This window comes from Thermobia domestica, chromosome 14, assembly GCF_964235325.1.
Source record: "Thermobia domestica chromosome 14, izTheDome1.hap1.1, whole genome shotgun sequence".
NCBI lineage: Eukaryota > Metazoa > Arthropoda > Insecta > Zygentoma > Lepismatidae > Thermobia > Thermobia domestica.
The window spans coordinates 151,102,552-151,125,311 of NC_137467.1; the positions used below are offsets into that span (position 1 = coordinate 151,102,552).

A 22,760-nucleotide genomic window follows, 5' to 3' on the forward strand; every position below is an offset into this window, starting at 1 on the left:
TGGCCTCCGAGGACGTTGGCAGAAAGTCGTCAATGCTGATGGGGCTATTTTTCATATTCCAGATGGCATAACAATGTTCGCAGCTAGTGGTTGAAAAAGCGACAGGACTTTCTTGGTTACCTATGTAACATCCCGATTTCGTTTGTATATACACAGTAGGTATGGATATACCGATACTTACCTAATTGAGTAAGATTCGTGAAGTACATGTTTTACAACGTAAAATATTTCCTGTCTTGGATAATGGACACTTTTCTAAATGAAGTATATTTCACGGGAACATGCAGAAATTTTCCTATTCTGTACCATTACTTTAAAGATTTTTTTTAAAAGAAAATAATTCTGAAGAAATAAATACTTACATCTAAAATTTTGAATGGATTTATCACAGGACTCATTATAATAGAGTAGAATTTATGGCCAAGAATAACCCAAGCCATGCTTAGGAAGCGTATTCCGTTTATGCAACCCATGGTATCTGCTGAAGTATTTGTGCTTAGCAGCCGTTTTCCATTGGAGTAAAAGGAAAATGCAAGAAGGTATTTTGTCATTGTACCTGTAAAGAAATATATGTATAAGTGGATATACATATTTTACAGTTGTATTTATTTGTACGCGTTTGCATAAGGAACAGGTCAACAAATCTAATATTATCTATCTGCACCGGATATCGAGTCCGTGATCGGGAGCACTAAAAACTTGATGGTTTACCATTTGTCTTAAATTTAAACAAAGGTAATTTAACTTGCTGGTAGAAAAGAATATGCTACATTCAAAGGTGAAGCTAATTTTTTAGTACATCTTACAATATTCAGCACTTGCGCTGATTGATTCATTGTGTGACGTGACAGCGAGTTGATTTTCTAAACAATGTTAAAAGAAATTCTTTCGATTGATACTTTATATGGTCTTTTCTCAATTAATATTGAAACCGGAACTGGTAGTAGATTTCTATTTCCGGTTTTAGTAGAGAGATTAGAGTGGAGATAGAATATACTCTCGGGATGTTTAATTCGTTGCAGGAAATCACTTATTGATTATGTCTATCGTATTGTGGTTCTTACTCTATAGCGATCAATCTTAATAACGGAAGTAGTTGATTTCTGCTACTTCCGATCTGAATAGAGAGTTAAGAGAGACTATTATAACCAATTTTAGAACTCTAAATGGACTTGAAAAACCGTTTCTGGCTGCCTCTTATCGTTTTCACGTTGTTTTAAACTTTCACGACGAGAGTTTCTCTGATCATATCCTACCTATCTCTCCAAGCTGCTCGGGGCGGGAAAGACTCCCTACCCTTACTTCTGCGCTGCTTCGGGCAAGAGGTTTCTAACCCATCTCCGCGCTGCACTGGGCATTAGATACTATCTATCCCACCTCTGCACTGCTTCGGGCAAGAGATTCCTAACCAACAACCACAAAACCAATTTTTGTATTGTTTTCACCATTAGGAAGACCTAGGCGCAGATGGGAGAACAATATTAAGATAGATCTCGCAGAGATTGGAATACAAAGTAGAAACTGGAGGCAGTTAGCTAAGGATAGAAGTCAGTGGAGAGCTTTTGTGAACGCGGCATTGAAACTCCGGGTTCCATAGGCCATAGAGTTAGTTAGTTAGTTTCATACTCGTCGGATATTTTTAGTTCTAAATTGACGCTCGTTTACTTGGTCTCGTTACCACCCTCCTTGGGATTTCTTATCGCCCTGTGTTATGTAAATCTATATTGAAACCAGAAGTTGTAGTGGATTTATATCACTTCGGTTTTAGTAGAGAGTTAAGGCTTCAGAAGAAATGTATTCTTTCGATACTTAATTGATTGCAAGAAACAAATTCTCACTATTTATATCCATTTTTGCTTTATAGTGATCAACGTAAAGCCGGAAAGGTTTATTTCTACAACTTTCGCTTTGAATATTACCTCCATGAACGAACTCGTTTCCTAATTTTTAACCCTCTACATTCAGGCCAAAATTGATGGCGATCCGTTAACTAATTTTTGTCTCCCGAACTGGCGGACAGGGTAAATATATTGTAAGGATCCTCACATCACAACATGAGCACATGCTTATGGATGACACGTGCTAACGTTTACAAACAAGGAAGACACGAAGGGAACCGAAAGAAGACGAGCCACCCGAAGAGGGCCTATAAAAGAGGAACCACAGAGGAAGGAGGCATCAGTTGACCCGTGATCACCAACTCACTACAGTTCTGGAGGTCGCTTTGGACTAAGGGGCTATACCTATCCTAACATCCCTGGATTCTGCTCTGAAGTGAAGGGCTAGATTCCTGATTCATTATTGACTTTACCTACAAATCATTTCAATATAAAGGAGATTTGGGAAACCAAACCGTTAGTAGAATCCCACGTGTAAAACTTTTTTCTTTGTTTTTGTAAATTCCTCTAAGGTTTCTTGGATCTGAAAAGTTCTTACCTTTTGTGGTCTGATTCTTTCCACCGGAGACAAGCAAATCGTATCCTGTACTTCCGATAACAAGTATGGCAAAAAATATTAGAAATCCCCTGAAACGAAAGTTTAAAATCATTAATTTCAATATATGCAATCTGCGAGCAACGTTTTAATATTACAGTATTTATAATTCATGTGTAAATTTACTTAAAATAGAGTTTAAGAAAAACACATTGATGTGCGTTGAGGTTAATTCACTTAATCAACTGAACTTCTGAATCACAATTGTAAACTTTATCTAACTTTATGGTTCTAATCACATACATATATGTATGTACAGTATATTCCCTTTAATATTTATCCATGTACTGGGGAATGGATTGAGCTGAGACGGCGGTTTCCTTTATTATGGATTGATCACCTTTTCATTTGCATGTTCTCTGCCTGTGGTACTGCGAATACCGCCACAGGACTAGCGGGTGGTTGGTGGAGTTTTATAATATGGACGGTAGATGGAATCTTCTTCCACCTCTTTGGAACCGAATTTTCCCCGATTGAAGTCCAAAATACGAAAGCAAGAATAAGATATATCTACTCCTAAAGACGTTGTGGGAAAGATAAGTGTTGCAACTCCAGCAGTGTGCTACCTTGAGATAAAGGAGAAGGATCCTGATGAAAGCGGATATATATTAGCTGTAATCGTCCCAGCGATATTAATGGTTTATCACTCTTTGTATTTAACGAAGTTATTATTTACGCTGCATGGTGGGTTAAGGATGTTCGAAAGCTTCATATTGGTATTCTGTTAGTGGAAACTAAAAACAAAAGACAGACTTTGAAGCTGGACATCAAATTGGACATCATTGGACAACTTCGCGGTATAATGAAAGCATATTGTCTATTAAATACCAGTCGCGGAGGGATCTCCTCAATGTAACCGAGGAGCTAGCAGACTAACATGTTGACGTTACTCGGATCAAAAGTAACTGGTGAACTGGTTGCAACTCAGTCACTGATTTGCCTTCAGTCTTCCCACCTCCTGGAACTTGTTAAGCTTGCTTATTATTATCTCAAACTTCATTCCTATATTGCCAGTACTCTTCGCTGCTTCAATACCAGGATTTTGCGTCGGGAACACGAACACGCTCTGTAATGGTCGTCTGCTATTTCTGCTTACTATGGCTAGGAAAGTCATGATGCAGTGCTCTGTCCAGCGACCAAGCACGATTTTGTTAGAAAATCCGTCTGCTCTGCCTGCGCTAGAGATTCTCAATCCTTTCAAGGAGAAAAGAGTGTCCGAGATATGATGATTGTTAAAAAAAAATTCGGCTGCCGATATTAAGTGTTGTTGATAGAAATCACCCTAACCTTAATCCACCTTTATCCTTGAGCTAGTCTGCCATAGTTATCACTAGTTTTAGAAAATCTGTTTAAACTCAGACATCCGCAGTTTCCACGCAAACTGAGCTGCTGCATATAAGAGTACTGAACTAGAAACCTCAGATGGTGCTTTATCTAAAAAATCTTTTACAGCTTTTCGTTTTGTACGTAGCGGTGGTGTCAGGCTAACGCCACCTCATTGTAACTCAACATACAATGCTAGCTAGCATCAAATTAAGCCAACATGTACGTCATCGTCTTCCCTACCTTGTTGCTGTCTTTCAGATGAAATCGAAATTTTCATCAGTGCGCAAGCCACCTTCAGTTATGCTGAAATCCGATATAGAGGAAGACTAACTGGTGGAATAAATAATTGGTTCATGATGCAAGGTTCAACTCAAACGGCGATCTTTCAAATATGACAGAACTTTAACAACTTCAGTTGTCACTTTTAGCAGTTGAAACAACTGGCTGTTAAGCTTAGTGATGAGATATTTACCGGCATATATTTTTGGGTATATACCTTGGGTTAATACCCAGGTATTTACCCAAATTGGGTAAATATACGGTTTTTTTCCTTTTCAACCCTATATGTGAGACAGGCGTTCTTTCGCAGTACGTAAAAGTAATTAAAAAGTAACAGTAGATTCAATAGAAACTAGAACAAATGTCAAAAGTCAGTAAATTTATTATTTTCCTTAATACAAATAAGTTATGTGGTCGTTCCTGTTTTGATAATAGTAACATAAAACAAGTATGTTTCTCTAGAAAACTTATTTTTAAAAACTGTTGACTCTGATAAAGACCACAGTTATTTTTCTACAAATAAGGAAATTAAAATAGAACATGGTACGCGAATAAGTGTCTTTCTTTTAATCTACATTCTACAAGTGACTATGGGCGACAAGTTATTAAAATTGACATGATTTGAAATATATTTCTGTTACATTATGCATGCTTTAATAACTACAAATAAAACACAGTAGGAGTTGGAGTATTAGTGGTGACTTTCACATTTACACTACACTTGCCAGCTACACATCAAAATGTAATAAAAATTGAGCTATCTTAAACCAGAATGAAGTAATTGTATTTTCATGTTTTGCATGAAATTAGCATTCTTGGAAACAAGATAGATAAAATGCCATTGGAAAATGGGCTTCTCATGACGATTACGTCAGTTTCTTTAATTAGTTTCTTATTGGATGGCATCAGATTCATACGCCTAATTCAAATGATTTCAAGCTTTAATTTAGAATTCGGCAAAATGCCGTTAGTTCACTCTGGTTTCTAACATCTCATTTGGCAGCATCATTCACGGCATTTCTATCATAAAGCTAATAAAAGGACAAATGAGTTACAGAACATTAAAGAATTAGCAGCGTTCTCGAAATATTCTAGCTATACGCTTAAGTGCAAAACGTTATCTTGTTATGAGGTGACATTTCTACGAAGATTATTCATCAGCTTCATCGGATATATGGAATGAATATATGGCATCATCACCGCTGATGTCTCCACCTATCTCACACACGGAAAAAGTGTCATGTCATTGTCTTCGTCAAGGGTTTTCCTTTCTTTGGTACCATGTTCACTTCAAGTGTTATTTTAGAACCCACGACATCTTCTTATTATGTAATCTTGCAGTTTGTAATAAATACCCATTTTGGGGTAGGAAAATAAAATTTCGGTATTTACCGGGTATTTGCCCAATTTTTGTTTACCTACCCAGTGGGTAAATACCCAAGTCCCATCCCTAGTTAAGCTCTCGCAGACACTGAGCGCTCTTGTGTTATCAGTTTGCAGGAAATTCGTTTCAGCCTACCCACTCCTCTATTTTGTCTCGTTACATGATTTGCAGGTACGATAAGCACGCTCATAGTCGCGTTGCTAACGGCATAGTCATCACTGTATTCGATGACTTTTATTCTCAATCTATTAACCAAGGATGTTATAAATAGAGGATCTGCCCATATGTATCTTCATCCTATTAAATCGGTGAAGCCAAAAAGCAACCGAGCATCGGCACGTCTGATTGGCTACTCTTGTTTCTGCCATCGTCTGATTGGCTACTTTCGTTTACGCCATGATTGTTGGCTCAAAACATTGCGATTCTATTGGGCGGAGTGGGCAGAGTAGGGGTGGCGAAACTGTGACGTATGGCTTCAAGATTTTGTTGTAAGGGCAGATCCTCTATTTTATAAGATCCTTGCTATTAACACGGTTTCCAGGCTAAGTTGTTGCGGTGCGAATTTTATTCCCCTGTCGCTCACTACTTATTTGTTATTCAACTTCTTTCGTTGATTGTACCAGATCTCGAAGTATGCTTCGTTTGTGGAAGTCTCTCCTACCTGGCGATCGTGATCATTAGATAACTGAATTCCTTCAAAAAAGAAGCATGCTTGTCATTTATTTTCGTACTGAACCAGGTTGGTACTCTAGTATTGACTTATCTCTGAGTACGGTTTCTCTCGTGTGTTCCCTGACGTGGAGAATGTATCCAAATCTCTGTGACAGCAATAATTTTCATTTAATAATTGAATATTTGCTTCACCATTTCATCTAATTTTCCACGATCCATCTTGAAGCGTACTGATTGGAAAACATTTCGAAAGTTCAAGGTGAGTTTAATCCTCCTGTGATTTTGCTGAATGTGTTTCCGTAGACTTGAGCAGACCGTTATCGACTCTGCTTGTGGTTTCAAAGGTCCACGACGACAGGCACCATGTTGATCTGTGGGAATTCATGATACTATCCTGGCTCATCGATATGCTTACCACTATAAACCAGCACCGCACTGCTGATAATTTTAAACAGTCTCGTATTCTACATACTTGTTCACTACATACTATTAACCCTTTTAGGATTTCCACTTTTTGAGGTAAATTTTAGACTTTCACTCAAGCAGCTACTGCTTCCTTACGATTTATCGTAGGATCATGGTTCATACCTCGTTTTTTTTTTTTTTTTTTTCAAGCTAGAGCAAATTTTCCAACGGTACTACTCGCTTGTCTGCATTGTATACCAGAAACGGGAAAACCGGGTAAAACAGGAAGATTTTCCGATCTTTTTTCGAAATTTTTGAGCCCCTCTAGCCCGGGACTGGGTTCACATAGGGATATAATTTTATTTTAAAGAATACGTTGCTATGCTCAAATCTAAATTATTGCATTATATTATTACAATGAGTATGAATGTGATTTACTATTAGGAGTTAGCGTGATGCACTAATGTTAGTCTTTTATAATAATAATAATAATAATAATAATAATAATAATAATAATAATAATAATAATAATAATTATTATTATTATTATTATTATTATTATTATTATTATTATTATTATTATTATTATTATTATTATTGTTATTATTATTACTTCTTGTTTATGTCCTCCATGCAGCATAGGATCAATCTCACGTAAAGCACTATATCAGACCTGATTGAATATTATTTTGAAAATTCTCAAATAAATAGATACAATAAACAATTGGAACTTGACACTTCAATAGTTTAAAACATGTCCTCGTTTTTGATATCGAGCTCCTCCGTGGCTAAGCGGTTAGCGTACGCAAATTTTGGGCGCCCTGATCCAAGATCCAATAAATTTCAATCAAAAATTTTATGTATGCCTTATATCTGGAGAACTACATACAGTGTAACCAAATCTATCACAGTATGATGTTCATATTCCGCAGAAAATACGAAAACTTGATTTAGGGGGCGCTCAAAAATTTTGTGGCCCCTGATCCAAAAACTAATTATTGGCCAAGATCGCAATCTTTTGATCCATTTTTTTTGGGGGGGGTCATTCCTAAAATTCTTGTTTTGTTAGATCCTATTATCCTGCTTAAGGGGGCAGACTACTAAATATTTTTCAAAAGCTAACAAATTTTATTTTGCCCGTTTCTCGTAAGTGAAAAGAGATAATGAAATGTAACTTACCTCAGTAATAGATAATGTTATTCTACACCCGAAATTATGAATCGGAAGAATTATCAGTGTTGCCCTCCGTAGAAATAACAGTGTGTCCAGAATTTGAATTGCCAAAAAATCTAGGTTAAGGAAGCGACTAGAAAAATGAACTCAACGGTAATTGATGACTTGTCATGTTGTCTTGGTTCCTTGTTAACTACTTTTTAAATAATGTTTGGATTTATTTTGTAATAACTAATTTATTTTGTGATAATTAGTGTAAGCTCTTACAAAATAAATACAAATATTATTTAAAAAGTAGTAAATAAAGAACCCAGACAACATCATAAGTCATCAACTACCGTTGAGTTCATTTTTCTAGTCGCATCCTGAACCTAGATTGGTAATTCAAATTCTGGGCACACTGTAATTTCTATGGATAGCAACACTGATAATTCTTCCGATTAGTATTTTCGGGTATAGAATAACATTAGCTATATTGGTAAGTTACATTTCATTATCTCTTTTCACTTACAAAGAACGGGCAAAAGAAAAATTGTTAGCTTTTCAAAAATATTTAGTAGTCTGCTCCCTTAACTTATTTTTGATTAATACTTTTTTAAAGTCTTATTTGACGTATTTTTATAAAATTTTGTTTTGACCATTAGGCTTACCATGACAGGAATATATAGTCATCCTACTGTCGTTCCTAGTTAACCCTAATCTATCTGTCAATCAAACTTCAATATATATATATATATATATATATATATATATATATATATATATATATATATGCAATTGTTTCATAGGCTATAGAGGCATTTTTATTGATAGTAACATATCTATGAAGATTAATCAATACAATGTAAAGCTTTAATCTCTCGCTTATCACAATTAATTACTTTTATTAGACCTACTAAATTATGATCTGTAATTAAAAAAAAAAAAAATCCTTACTAACATAAGTAATGAAAAACATGCATCAATTGTCTTGTTTAAGGAAAGAAAATTGAAGCATACCAGTTTTCTCTTATCACAATAGACTTTTTTTTTTAGTTACTTATCATAAAATTTCGCAAATTGCTGTAACATCTTGTTACAAATGTTGTGCATAATAACTTCAATTATGCAAAATGTTTAAATTAAGTTGTTTGTATACGATAGCGGTAATATACAATTTGTAGAGAGAAACATCTTTTTATTCCCCAAATCTAGTGATGAGCTCAATTAAAATCTGTCCTCGGTTAGATTAAAAAGGTATCACAAGCTATCACGAATTACAGAAAACCGACAAATACCTACCGTACATCTTTACACTTTCGAGAAGATTCATACATTACTACCCAACATAGAAGAATGCAGTTCTAACATTCCTCTTCTTCCTCAAATACAGAACTATTACTGATTCACAGTGGCGTATTTACGATTTTGTTCCGGGGAGGGCGGCTTTGTCTGAAAATATGAAAATTCTGAAGATATTTCATATTTCTTTACTATAGTAAGTAAGATTTCGGGTGGCTTAAGCCCGGAAGCCCCTCCTAAATACGCCATTGCTGATTCATAACATTTTTTCCGAGAAATGTAAAAGGAATGTCTCCAGCCACTGGTACCACTACTATTATTACTACTACTACTACTACTACTATTATTATTATTATTATTATTATTATTATTATTATTATTATTATTAATAATAATAATAATAATAATAATAATAATAATAATAATAATAATAATAATAATCATAATCATAATCATAATGTACAAATATGAGGTGTGTTCAAAACGTACCGAATCTTAATTTTCCCCGCGTAAACCAATGAAGCGTGGGAGACTCTTTCTTCAGTGAGGATGCAGAGGGGACACTCATGCCCAGTCGCGATTTTTTTCCCGTCCGCAGAAACTATCAGTCTCTGGCTTTCGCCGGTCGTCGAGCAACGATATTACAGCAAATGTTGCCAAAAGCTTGGTGATACCTAAGCGGAAATAATTCAATCGAATCGGTACACTCACATTTTTAATGAGAATTTGGGTATGAGGAGAGTGTCCGCGAACTTTGTTTCAGGCTTTTATCGCCAAACACAATATTCCTGAGTGTCGTCAGGCTCCGTACTGGCCACGACATGGCTCCGTGTGACTTTTGGTTATTTTCCAAGCTGAAAATGCCACAAAAAGGGGTCCGATTTGAATCAAGAGAAGACATCATGCGGTATGCAGCTGCCAGGTTGATCACCATTGCAAATATTGCGTTTCAGAAGTGTTTCCAACAATGCTGGCGCTGAGAGAAGTGTGTGCATTACCAAGGATTAGTGTTTCGGATTTCCAAATCAATAAATGTACCTTCGCTAACTAAAGGTTTGATACTTTTCGAACACACCTTCTACATAATAATATTAAATCAACTTCCTATCCTAATCATAGAACCAGTTTTTAAATTATCTGAATAACAGCACTGCAAATATCCCTTCAATACTTACATCATTCCCCAATCTCTGGACTCAAACGGAACTTGTTTCTTCACAGTACACGTTTTAGGGCTGACTGTAACGTTGATATTCTGTCCCAGCTTTAACTGTAGATGAGTTTGCAAATCTTCAGCGGTGCAGGATGAAGGAATACACATCGCCCACTGAGGAGTTACTGCTCCAAGTGCACTGTCCAATGATTGTTGATATACCCCAGGAAGCTTTAAAATACATCATGAATGGAAAATGTAATTAAGAATTTGCTAATACCTCGTAAACTTATTCATATTGTTACATTGTATTTGTTATGAATAAGGAATACCCCATAGTCTGTAGACTAGTCTCTTAATATTGGGAGAACAATGGGCTCGTCACGTGTCAATGCATAAGAATCATTGGACCGTACTCATTTACTCGTAATGGACTGAGTCCCGTCTCTCAGTTATATCTACTGGTGGAGGGAACTCACCTAATGAGTGGGAATCCATCGAGGTTTTGCAGCGTCGGCACTAGAGTGTCAAGACAAGCTCGTGTCCCTCGTACCAGGAGACATCTTGGCTTTGCAAGGTACCGTATCCTACGGTATGACCACAACCCGGCGGAGACGCAAGGGGGATTGTTAATCGCAGCTCTGCCTAATTTAATTTTTATTAATAAGGTACCACATGCGTTTCGGGACCAAATGGCGCCTTTCCTCCCCCGGTAGGGCAGCTGTAACTGTAGTTCTCTAGATGGTTGAAAACACGTCAGCCTTTATCCTACGCCTCGGTCGAAGTGCCCCAGGCTTTACTATAGTAGGTGATAATCCGCTATCACCCATCAGGCCAGAGTGTGGAAAATCGAGCATACTTTATCCAATGAAATCTTTATTTAAAATTATTGTTGGATAGGCCGAGAAGAAAATTGAATGAAGATGATTTCTGGCCATAGAATCTACACATAAATAACATTAAGTGTACACCACATGAAGGAATTTGGTGTGTATGGCGTGATTTTTTCTCAATTAATATTGAAACTGGAAATGGTATTAGATTTTCCCCTTTTAATATACGAGAGAAGAGTGCAGATGAAATATATTTTTGAGACGCTTAAATTGATTGCAGGAAACCTCTTCGTGCTATCTACTACCGTTTCCACACTATAGTGATCAACGTTAAAACGTTTCAATAGAGGTTCAAGAGAGAAGATTGTAAAGCTCACAGATGACGAGAAGAACCCTAGCAGAAGTAGTGTGACGTAGGTATGGGCTCGCCCACTTTTCGCACGGGGATTTCAAATGACACCACGGAATAGCACACATATAACTTTACCCGGAGTAGCAGACGACATTTAAGTATAGACCGCACCTCAAAAACCGAAAATGGACTTGACCATGTCGTTGACCTTTCCCCGCTTCCCCTGTTTTAGGATTCTTCTCGTCATCTGTGGCCTGTACCTGTTTTTAGAACGCTAAGTCGATTCCCAAGAAAACGCTTCTCGCTACCTCTAATCATTTTCACTCTTATGTAGATCAATATTGAAACCGGAAGTTACAACGGATTTCTAACGGATTTCACTTTCGTTGAGTAGGGATTTAGGAATGCAGCTAAAATGTATTCTTGGGACACTTAAATTGATTAAAGGGAATCATTTCTTGCTATCTATTATCGTTTCAGCTCTATAGTGATGAACGTGAAAACTTGATATTGTTTATTTCCTCCACTTCCGGTTTGAACATAACCTCCACCAATGACCTTGATTACTAATTTTTGACCCTCTACATTTTGGACAAAATTGACGGTGACCCATAAAATGGTTTTTAGGACATTTTGTCTCTCGGATGGACACACGGACGTACCCCATGCCATAAACGTCGCCAACATATACTGCCCAACTTGCCGGTAAACGTCAATCGTCGATACAGCGACGCGCCGAAGGATTGCCGCTAGTGTGCCACTGGCAGCAGGGTTTTGTCGAGTCGAAATTAGATATCTGCAGTCGGGGTGTTGAAGTTATCACCGCGTAACAGTGAGAACTTCATTTTGGTCCGCGCTCCTTCGATTCGTCACGGAGAACCGCAAAGGGACCAACACGAACTATTGCCAGTCATGTGCATGTGGTTATTATTATATATTATTCTTTTCCTGACAAATTGTTCCTAAAGTAAGCTCCAGGGTCAAGAGTAACCTATGCCTCTACATCGTGAAGTGAAAAATCTTGAGATGAGTGCGTATAATTGTATGCCTTTAGATGACAACTGTCGCCGATCATTAGAAAATGAGTATGGGAGAACTATGAAATAAAGTCAATAGACGTGCGTTCGTCTGTTATAAAATTACATAACAAACGCATTTTATCTGATCCCAAACGGTTATCGTCAAATATACACAGTAAAATGAGCACTCTGATTGACCAGATTTAAAAGACCTCAACGATTTATCTCTCTATAAGAAAGGTTTCCTTCATCGCCTCAGTGGCGAAGTCTGAAGAACACTCGCCTTCTAATCACAAGGTTGGTGGTTCGCGCCCATCCCGCGGTACTTTTTTGGTACTTTCTTAAGTGTTTTTTAGACTCTTCTTAATGTAAACAAATCACATATAGACGATTTAACATATTTTCGGGGAATAATTTTGTGGTTTATTGGCGTTTCGTCGCATCTCTGCCGCTGGTGGTATAATTTTCAAAACGGAAGTGGGGCCACTGCGGATCGTCGCTCCGGGACCGCCATTTTTTTGCGAGATGTCGCTAGTTGTCCATCAGTGGTCCACTGACGCTTACAGCATGGGGCACAAAGTAAATATATGAAGGAGTGTTGGTAAATCAGGCCTCTAAGAAAGAAGTGTACAAACCGGGAACACTTTACTATGTTTTATTCAAAAAGTGAAATATCCCTGTACAGTGAGCGACAAAAGTTCTTTCCGTTCGTTGAAATTAGTCTCGTAAATAACTTCAGAATGGAAGGACAATTTGAGCATAGTTTTTACTAGATTGAAAAGATCGTAATTTTCTGTACGTTCCTGCCAATACCACCGTTATTCGCAAAATAAATTTCACCAAACAGAAAGAATTTTTGTCGCTGACTGTACATGAACAACACACTGTATTAATTCTCTATATCAATCAAAATAATGTTACTACGACAATCAGCTAGTGAATGAATTTGAACAATCCACAGTGTTAGAATGTGCCAATGTAATCTTTGAAAGTGATAAGGTATAATGTTAGGATAGTAGTAATATCTCGTGCAAATATTGATAAACACATGCTGATAACAGTCTGTTTACCGTAAAAGTTTCTATAATATATAAAAGCTCACACGTGGTCACATTCAAATATAGGTTAATGTGTTACATGCAACAAAGAAAGGGTGAAAGTATTAGTTTGACCGATTAGGATGGCATGTAAAATCATTATATCTAGGTACGATGTACGCAATATAATACGGTAGTGAAAATAAGGTATTTTTTTTTTAAAAAATACAAGTGTAATAGAAAGTTATTTCATAGAAATACTAATTTGTTTGTAATTTTGCTGATTACATTTCCAATATTATATGATATTGACGTTCTAAAAAGTACACAACGAATCAATCTATTGTGCAGAAATGTCAATGACTTGTATTTATATGATCGCCTTTTCACGACAAAATGGCCCAACTGATTCAAATTAATTTTTGAACACATTATCATCAAATTTACAAAGTATTTTAACATAACTTGGTTTTGATTAAAATGTGTATCCTAAGCGAATATAAAAGTTCAAATTGTTTGCTTAAATTGAACATTTCACGACCTTCTCAAGCTAGACAGGTGAAACGCGGTACCCCTCATTAAAAATAACTCGATATGTGTTGCAGCGTTTTCAGAAATTCCCTTGGAAAGAGACATTTATTACTATTATTATTATTACTATATTCTAATTTTCGATTTTTACTTTCGGTACGATTTCCATGAATTGGGCGAATCCATTCGTTTAGAATGCGAAGAAATGATTTGACTGGGTCTTAATGTTGTAAAAAGTTATTTAGGGACAATAAGAGTTTATATGTAACTCCAGTAAAACTAAACTTACATCAACAAGCATAGTAGTGTGCCCAGCACCCCTCCCCCGCAAAAAAAAAAAAAAAAAAAAAAAAAACTGGAATGAACTATACAGAATGAAGTATGAAAAATATAGGATTTAAGGTAAGTATTTATAATTAGTAACTGTCCCCTGAATCTCCCCAGCTGTACGGCTTTTGTTTATTGGGGTGACGTGGCAACAGCCAAGTGCTTTCAAGGCAAGTATCTTAGAAAATAGAGGATCTACCCGTATTTATCTTCGTCCTATTAAATCAATGAAGCCAAAAAACAACCGAGCATCGGCACGTCTGATTGGCTGCTCTCGTTTCCACCATCGTCTGATTGGCTGCTTTCGTTTCCGCCATCGTCTGATTGGCTGCTTTCGTTTCCGCCATGATTGTTGGCTCAAAACATTGCGATCTTATTGGGCAGAGTGGGCAGAGTGGGCAGAGTAGGGGTGGCGAAACTGTGACGTACGGCTTCAAGATTTTGTTGTAAGGGCAGATCCTCTATTTTATAACATCCTTGTTTCAAGGACATGGAAGTCATCAACAGCCAATGAGAAGCGGGCTGTCTTCTGCTTTAGATGGTAGTGCTACGTGATTGGAAAATGGTTCATATATCGACAAGACTTACAATAAACTATGGCAAAGTGTAAAAATTTTAATTATCTATAGATCAAGTGTTAGTGACCGTAGTTATTGTGATGATAAATTTACTTACCTCAGTATTATCTAACTGAAGTTTCTCTGCAACAAATGTGAAAAAAGTTGAGGTATTAGAGCTGTATTTCGCCTTGATACTTCCAAACATGGCCAAACAATATTGTCCATCAAATGCTCGCTCCTTGCTATCCGGAAACTCTTCCTTATCCAGTTGCACTTGTACTTCCAAACACTCGTCAAAATCCCCCAGTTGTCTGATGTTGCCATCCAAAAAACCATCCGAGATTTTCGTTGAGGAGTCCAACACTGTAACGAAGCAACAATGAATAACAACTGTACCGGATGTGTCAAAATTCCGGTCCATAGCATTACTTCGTAATGAGTACAGATACGACGAAATTAAAGAGAGAAAAATTATTGGAAATGGTGGAATTTTTCCAATCACACCAGCCGTTTGGGATACACACTAGTAAGGTGTTCTATGTGAAACGAAAAAGCAACGTTATCAGTTCAGCAATATGTTCCCTTGGTTTCTTATCATACCAACAATACAGCATTATTGAAAACGGATTTGAAATGTTCTAGGTTTTCTTCACATAATGTGCTCGTTCACCGTGTCATTTTTGCTTGCCCTTACGTTCCTTTGGAACGACCTGCCGAACTGGCAACGTTGCTTTTTCATTTGACATAGGGTGTGTGTGTTAATAATGTGGAGCCGAAACGGCTGGTGTGATTGAAGGAATTCCACCATTTGAGATTAGAAAGCACACATTTCCAACAACAACTTTCTCTTTGTCCATTTTTAAATATTTTTATTCATAACGGTGTTGGACTATGGCCCCATACTTTTGATACACCCTGTATAACGCAGAAATATATTAAATGTTTATATATATACAGGGTGAGTCAAAATAAGTGTTACAAGCCAATATCTCGCGAACTATAAATCATATAAGAAAAATATTAAGAGACAATGTATAATACAGAGGGGCCTCAGAAATGAGTCAAACATTAGGTTTCCCCGCCCCCTCATTTTGGGGGAGGGGGGTGAACGTGAAATTTTCAAATGGGAACATAGGTCGAGTGATACCTCGTTCGAAAGAGCTTAAAAAATTAAACAATTTTTGTAGGAAACAATTTTTGATATGGGGCACCGTTTTCAAGATGGGCCCCAAAAATGGTCCTGTATCAAATAAAATTTCCAGTACTTATAAATAAGTGTTACAAGCCAATATATCGCACACTATACATCATATAAGAAAAATATTAAGAGACAATGTACAATACAGAGGGGCCTCAGAAATGAGTCAAACATTAGGTTTCCCCCCCCCCATTTTTGGGGGAGGTGGGTGAACGTGAAATTTTCAAATGGGAACATAGGTCGAGTGATACCTCGTTCGAAAGAGCTTGAAAAATTGAACAATTTTTGTAGGAAACAATTTTTGATATGGGGCACTGTTTTCAAGATGGGCCCTAAAAATGGTCCTGTATCCGATAAAATTTCCAGTTCTTATAAATAAGTGTTACAAGCCAATATATCGCGAACTATACATCATATAAGAAAAATATTAAGAGACAATGTACAATACAGAGGGGCCTCAGAAATGAGTCAATCATTAGGTTTCCCCCGCCCCCCATTTTAGGGGGAGGTGGGTGAACGTGAAATTTTCAAATGGGAACATAGGTCGAGTGATACCTCGTTCGAAAGAGCTTGAAAAATTGAACAATTTTTGTAGGAAACAATTTTTGATATGGGGCACCGTTTTCAAGATGGGCCCCAAAAATGGTCCTGTATCCAATAAAATTTCCAGTACTTATAAATAAGTGTTACAAGCCAATATATCGCAAACTATACATCATATAAGAAAAATATTAAGAGACAATGTACAATACAGAGGGGCCTCAGAAATGAGTCAAACATTAGGTTCCCCCCCCCCATTTTTGGGGGAGGTGGGTGAACGTGAAATTTTCAAATGGGAACATAGGTCGAGTGATACCTCGTTCGAAAGAGCTTGAAAAATTGAACAATTTTTGTAGGAAACAATTTTTGATATGGGGCACCGTTTTCAAGATAGACCCAAAAATTGGTCCTGTAGCAGATAAAATTTCCAGTACTTATAAATCGGAAACGGCTAAGTAGAAAAACATGAAACAAAAAATGAAGAAGGTAAACGCCATAGGCAACGTGGAATGGTGTTGTCGTGGTGCCCCAGGGCCCCATGAAGGGGCCCCGGAACCAATTTTAAAATTTCAAATCTGAATATAGGTCGAGTGATACCTTGTTTGATAGATTATGGAAAACCAAACAGCTTATTAGAAAAAATATTTTGATTTCGGGCAAGCCTGTTTCAAAATGGCCGCCGGAAATGGTTCCACATTCAGATAGAAAGTGCAGTGTTCAAACTGAGTGTTACAAGCCAATATCCCGCGAATTATTGCATCAAATAAAAAGTGTCAAGAGTCAATGTACAATACAAACAGGCCTAAAAATATGTCGAACACGAGGTTCCATCGTCATACTGTAGGTGAATAACAAGTAAAATGTTCGGGGGCAAAATCGACCTATAAGGGTTAACGTAATAATAATAATAAGAAGAAGGAGGAGGAGGATACTACTACGAAAAATAATAATAAAACTAATAATAATAATAATAATAATAATAATAATAATAATAATAATAATAATAATAATAATAATAATAATAATAATATGAATGAAAATAATAAGACAATGATTAATACTAATACGTATGCGCAAAGAGACGTCGTTTCTCAATCCCTACAATCCTATGAGAAAGGGATAGGAAGGTACCTATTAGGCCCTACTTGTAGGCAACATCTCATCATGTGCCCAGTTAGAGTAAGGAAAGCCCGGCAACGTCATTGCCTGGGGAATGGAACCGATGGCCTTCGGAACATAGTACAACGATAACGCTGTATATTGCATTAACAATCTGTACCATCTTATAAAAAAAAAAGGATCAAAGGCGAATTATTTGAGCCGTTTTATACAAAGAAAAGAAAGTTGCAAAGAAATATCTTTAGATTATTTTTGATCGTCAACTATTAATGTAATCGCTAACGTAATAAATGTAAGTGTAAGTGTGCAGACATCTTGTTAAATATGTCAATGTGGAATGCAAACGCTTCTCAAGATTAAGTATTAAAACCAATTTAAGAAAATTGTAAATTGTGTTTGTCACGTAGTTTAAGAACCGGGATACAATCTAGATACTACTTAGAAATAAATGTAGTAAAATTAGTGGTGTCTCAACTCCAGAAAATAGACATTTTAACGTGTTATTAACTGGTGCCGGAAACCCGAAAATAGACATTAGAAACGTAGCAATAGCTAGTACTCTACCTCCTTAATAATGGCTGGTATACACAAGTGTCAATAGAGCCGATCACACAGGGGACGGGGAATGTGATTTTCATTGTCCTACTGAGAACATTTGACTGTACCTGTGTGTTGTTTGTTCATGCAGTGTGACCAGGGGTGGACTGGCCATAATCAAGTACCGGCCCGATGGCCGCTGCGCCCTCCTCACATCAGTGCCTTTGCGCCCTCCTCGGGAGGGGCTAAGACCCGTCTTAGTCTCGGGAAGGCGCACAGTTTCCTATCTGAACACATTAAAAAAAAAAAAGCTACATAATTATTTTATAAATTCGCTAGCCTTTGGCCAGCTAGGGCTCCACCCCAGACTCCGGTATTTGCTCGGCCTGCGGCCTCGCTCTTTCTGTTTTCGGCGTGGAAATGCTATTAATGATATTAGATTTACCCCTAAATATATAGATTTGACTCTAATATCGGTCATTTTGGACGATTTTTACATATCACCCTTACCAACCCCACGCTCCGCCCCAAATCCTAGTATTTGCTTGGCCTGCGGCCTCGCTCTTTCTGTTTTTGGCTTTGGGAATGTCATTATAATGATCTTAGGGACCCTGAAATTTATAGATTTGACTCTAATATCGGTCATTTTGGATGATTTTTATATATCAACCCTCTCACCCCCACTGCTCCGCCCCCAGATCCCGTCTTTACTCGGCCTACGGCCTTGCCCTTTCTCTTTTAGGCTTTAGTGGTACCATTAATGATCTCAGCGACTTCGAAAGATATTGATTTGACTCTAATCTTGGTCATTTTGGATCATTTTTACATGTCTCTCCCTCCCACTCCCGCCGTTAGAGGCGCTAGTGGCGTTACATAAAAACAAGACTCCGTTCAAGACTTACAGATGAACATCTGGAATCATTGTTCTTGATGAACTCAGAAAGAGACATTCTGACCAAAAAAGACAACAATATTATTATTGACAAAGTGTGTGATAAAAGTAAGGAGATGCGAAGGCTCCTTCAAGCATGAAGCAGTGACTTTACTTTCATTTTCCAGTTTCGTTTTTGAATTTCTTTTTTCGCTAGGTAGGTATATAATTCTAAATATACTTTTGTTAATTTGTAGTAAATGTTTCATGTATACTTTTTATTAACGGTTTTAAAAATAGATGAAAAATAAGTTAATATTATGATGAACATAGCTTTAAAAGGACAGAAGTATGAAAAATAGCATAAGCCCCAAACTTAACTCAAATCTTCAGTTATAATTAGGCTGTTAACAAATGTAGCCGAAGAATTCAAACAACTGGTGTGATTTTTGTAGCCTCAGTTAAAGTATGCAGATTTATATAGGCCTAATATACCAGGCGTGTTTTTTAAGTAAGGCCGTTTGAACATAAGTACACAACGAAAGGTTATTTCAAAAAAGTAAATGTATTTTCAGAAAGTACATACTTTACTCTATTTTTCGACATAGTTGCCAAGAATGTTCAAACACTTATCATACCTCTCAACCAATTTCAAAATATCCTCTTCATAAAAACTTGCCGCCTGCTCTGATAACCAAGAGTTCACTGCCGTTTTCACATCGTCGTCATCATTGTAACGGTTGCCACTGAGGTGTTGTTTGAGGTGGAGGAACAGATGGTAATCGCTCGGCGCAAAATCAGGACTGTAGGGTGGGTGGTCTAAAACTGCAACAAATCGCGGGTCTGACCTGCAGTGTGAGGTCTTGCATTGTCATGGAGAAGAACAATTCCCTTTGTCAGCATGCCGCGTCGTTTGTTTTGAATCGCTCTGCTTAGCTTTCACAGTGTTTGGCAGTATGCGTCTGCATTGATAGTGGTTCCTTGTTGCATGAAGTCGACCAACAAAACACCATGCCTATTCCAAAACACCGACGCCATGATTTTGCGCTGGGACAGAGTCTGTTTGGCCTTTACCTTTACAGGCGAGTGTGTGTGTCTCCATTCCATGCTCTGTTGCTTCGATTCGGGCGTGATATGCGAAACCCATGTTTCGTCTCCAGTTACGATCTGACTCAAGAAGCCGTCACCTTCTTCGTGATAACGAGTCAAGAACTTTATGGCACACTCAAATCTTTGGTTTTTGTGGTCCTCTTTAGGAGTTTCGGGACCCAACGGGAGCACAGTTTCCTAAACTTTAGGTGTTCAGAAACAATTTTGTAAAGCACTGATCTCGACACGTCAGGAAATTCTTTTGAGAGACCCGTAATTGTGAAGCGCCTGTTCTCACGAACTCTCGCTTCAACTGAAGCCACCAAATCGTCTGTAATCGAAGAAGGGCGACCGGAGCGGTCCTCATCATGGACGTTGTCACGGCCATTTTTGAATTCTCGTACCCACTTACGCACTTTGCTTGCACTCATAATAGTATCACCGTACACCGTTCGCAAATCTGTCGATAAATTTCTGCACCAGACAGGTTACTTGCTGACAAAAACCGTATCACTGAGCGAACCTCACACGTGGCAGGTGACTTGATAGTCTTAAACATTGTGAAAGCACAGAACACAACCGTACAGGTCAGCTACAGAGTTGAAACTGAGCACAGTTGTTCCCGAGGCATGCCGGTACACGACGCACACGCTAGTTGCGGTATGCGCGCGAACTACTAGTATCTACAACAAAACGGACCTTACTTAAAAACACGCCTCGTATTTAGTACTCAAAGTCTCTTTGTTTGTTTATGAAAATATTGAATTTGTATAATTCTATCATGATTAACTGCAATAGCTACATAATCTTTTGTTGTTTTTTGTGTACTAATTTTCCGAGGGAAGCCCCCGGCACTTTCTTTTATTAGGAGGGGTTATTCCATACAAGCGAAAGCCTCAGATGGACGGCGCCCTCCCAGAGTATGTGACCGCGCCCTTTTTACATAGCCAGTCCACCCCTGAGTGTGACTAGTATGGCATTATTTTTTTCTTGTTGAGTAGTAGTGTTCAACGTAAAATCATCATTGATGTTACATTGCCTAGCTGTTAGTGAGAGTGTTAGTGACTTAAAGGGAAGTGGCAGTGTGGATATTGTAGGTAGGGGCTGTAGTTGTGTGTTGAACGGTTCAAAAGCGTAGAAAGAACAGGATATCAACTTTGGTGATAAGTTTTCCGTACAAGGAAACGAACACTATCGCATTAATATTATTAGTTTGGGTAGCGTTTGAATAGAGCAATGGCGGTGTTTGATCATTGTGTAGATATGATGCTGGTGTTGGGCGAATGTAGAAGAAACTATCGTAACGCGGCACTAATGTATGCAATGCGCTATCCCCAACGCCAACAAACATCTCACATGGCATTTCTGCGATTGGAGAGACGTTTGCGGCAACATGGTAGTCTTGTCCGGGGACGAGGTAGGGGTCGTTACCGCTCTGCAACCAATGAAGAACGTGCAACAGGAATATTGGCAGCAGTGCATGTAGACCCACATGTTACCACGAGACATCTTGCTCAGGCCAGTGGAGTTAGCCAAAGATCTGTAGTGCGTATTTTGCACGAGTACATGTTTCATCCGTATCATATCATCTTACATCACAATGATTTTCATGCCAGATTGCAATTTTGTCTATCGTTGGAAGGTATGGAAAACAGACAGCGCAACTTCATATCCACCATCTTGTTTAGTGATGAAGCTACATTTACAAACACAGAACACGTAAACCGACATAATATGCATTATTGGGCTAGGGAAAATCTACTATGGCAGAGACAAGTTGCTCATCAGCATCGGTGATCTCTTAATGTATGGTGTGGCATCCTTGGTAACCATATCATTGGGCCATATTTTTTTTTGATGGAGGTCTTACTGGTGATACCTATGCCGCATTTATCAGTGATGTACTATACCCGGAGTTGTTAGAGAATATTCCTTTCGCTGAACGTATAAGAATGTGGTATCAACATGATGGTGCTCCAGCACACAACGCACGCCAGGTCAGAGCCTTATTGGACCATCGTATGGCGAATAAATGGATTGGGCGTCGAGGTCCTATTCACTGGCCTCCACGATTTCCTGACCTAACCCCACTTGATTTTTTCCTCTGGGGTTATGTTAAGGATCGGGTAATGTCCAACGTACCAACAACTACTGATGATATGAAGGCGCGTATCCAAGGTGTGTGTGCATCTATCACTCCAGAGATGCTACATGATGTACGAACATCCCTATGCCGCCGCTTACGGAGGTGTGTGGAGCAGGATGGAGGACATATCGAGCATTATTTGTAACATGGTAAGTGTTGAAATTATTTGCTTTACAGTGATTGAAATTACAATTTTTAACATCGCACATACCCGTAGAATTACTAAACGTTATTCTACTACTTTACAGGGTATTAGGTTGTGGTAATGCTGTTGTGACAGGCTTGCCTGAAATCAAAACAACTTTTGTAGTAAGCTGTTTGGTATTTCACGATCTATCAAAGAGGTATCACTCGCCCTATGTTGCGATTTGAAAATTCCATGTACACCCCTCCAGACAAAAGCGGGGCGAGGGAACTTCTTTAACACAAATTTCA

The 22,760-nt window shown here is 37.9% G+C and overlaps 1 protein-coding gene across 1 annotated transcript in view; it reads right to left on the bottom strand.

The window, feature by feature from the left end:
- Positions 1–22,760, bottom strand: part of LOC145670398 (nose resistant to fluoxetine protein 6-like) — a 53,567-nt gene that overhangs the window by 25,147 nt on the left and 5,660 nt on the right. The window contains exons 2-5 of the mRNA XM_081739030.1: positions 14,941–15,188; positions 10,189–10,397; positions 2,437–2,525; positions 363–556 (exon numbers count right to left, since the gene is read on the bottom strand). Of these exons, the coding sequence (XP_081595156.1) occupies positions 363–556; positions 2,437–2,525; positions 10,189–10,397; positions 14,941–15,188 (740 nt within the window). The remainder of the gene's footprint in view (positions 1–362; positions 557–2,436; positions 2,526–10,188; positions 10,398–14,940; positions 15,189–22,760) is intronic.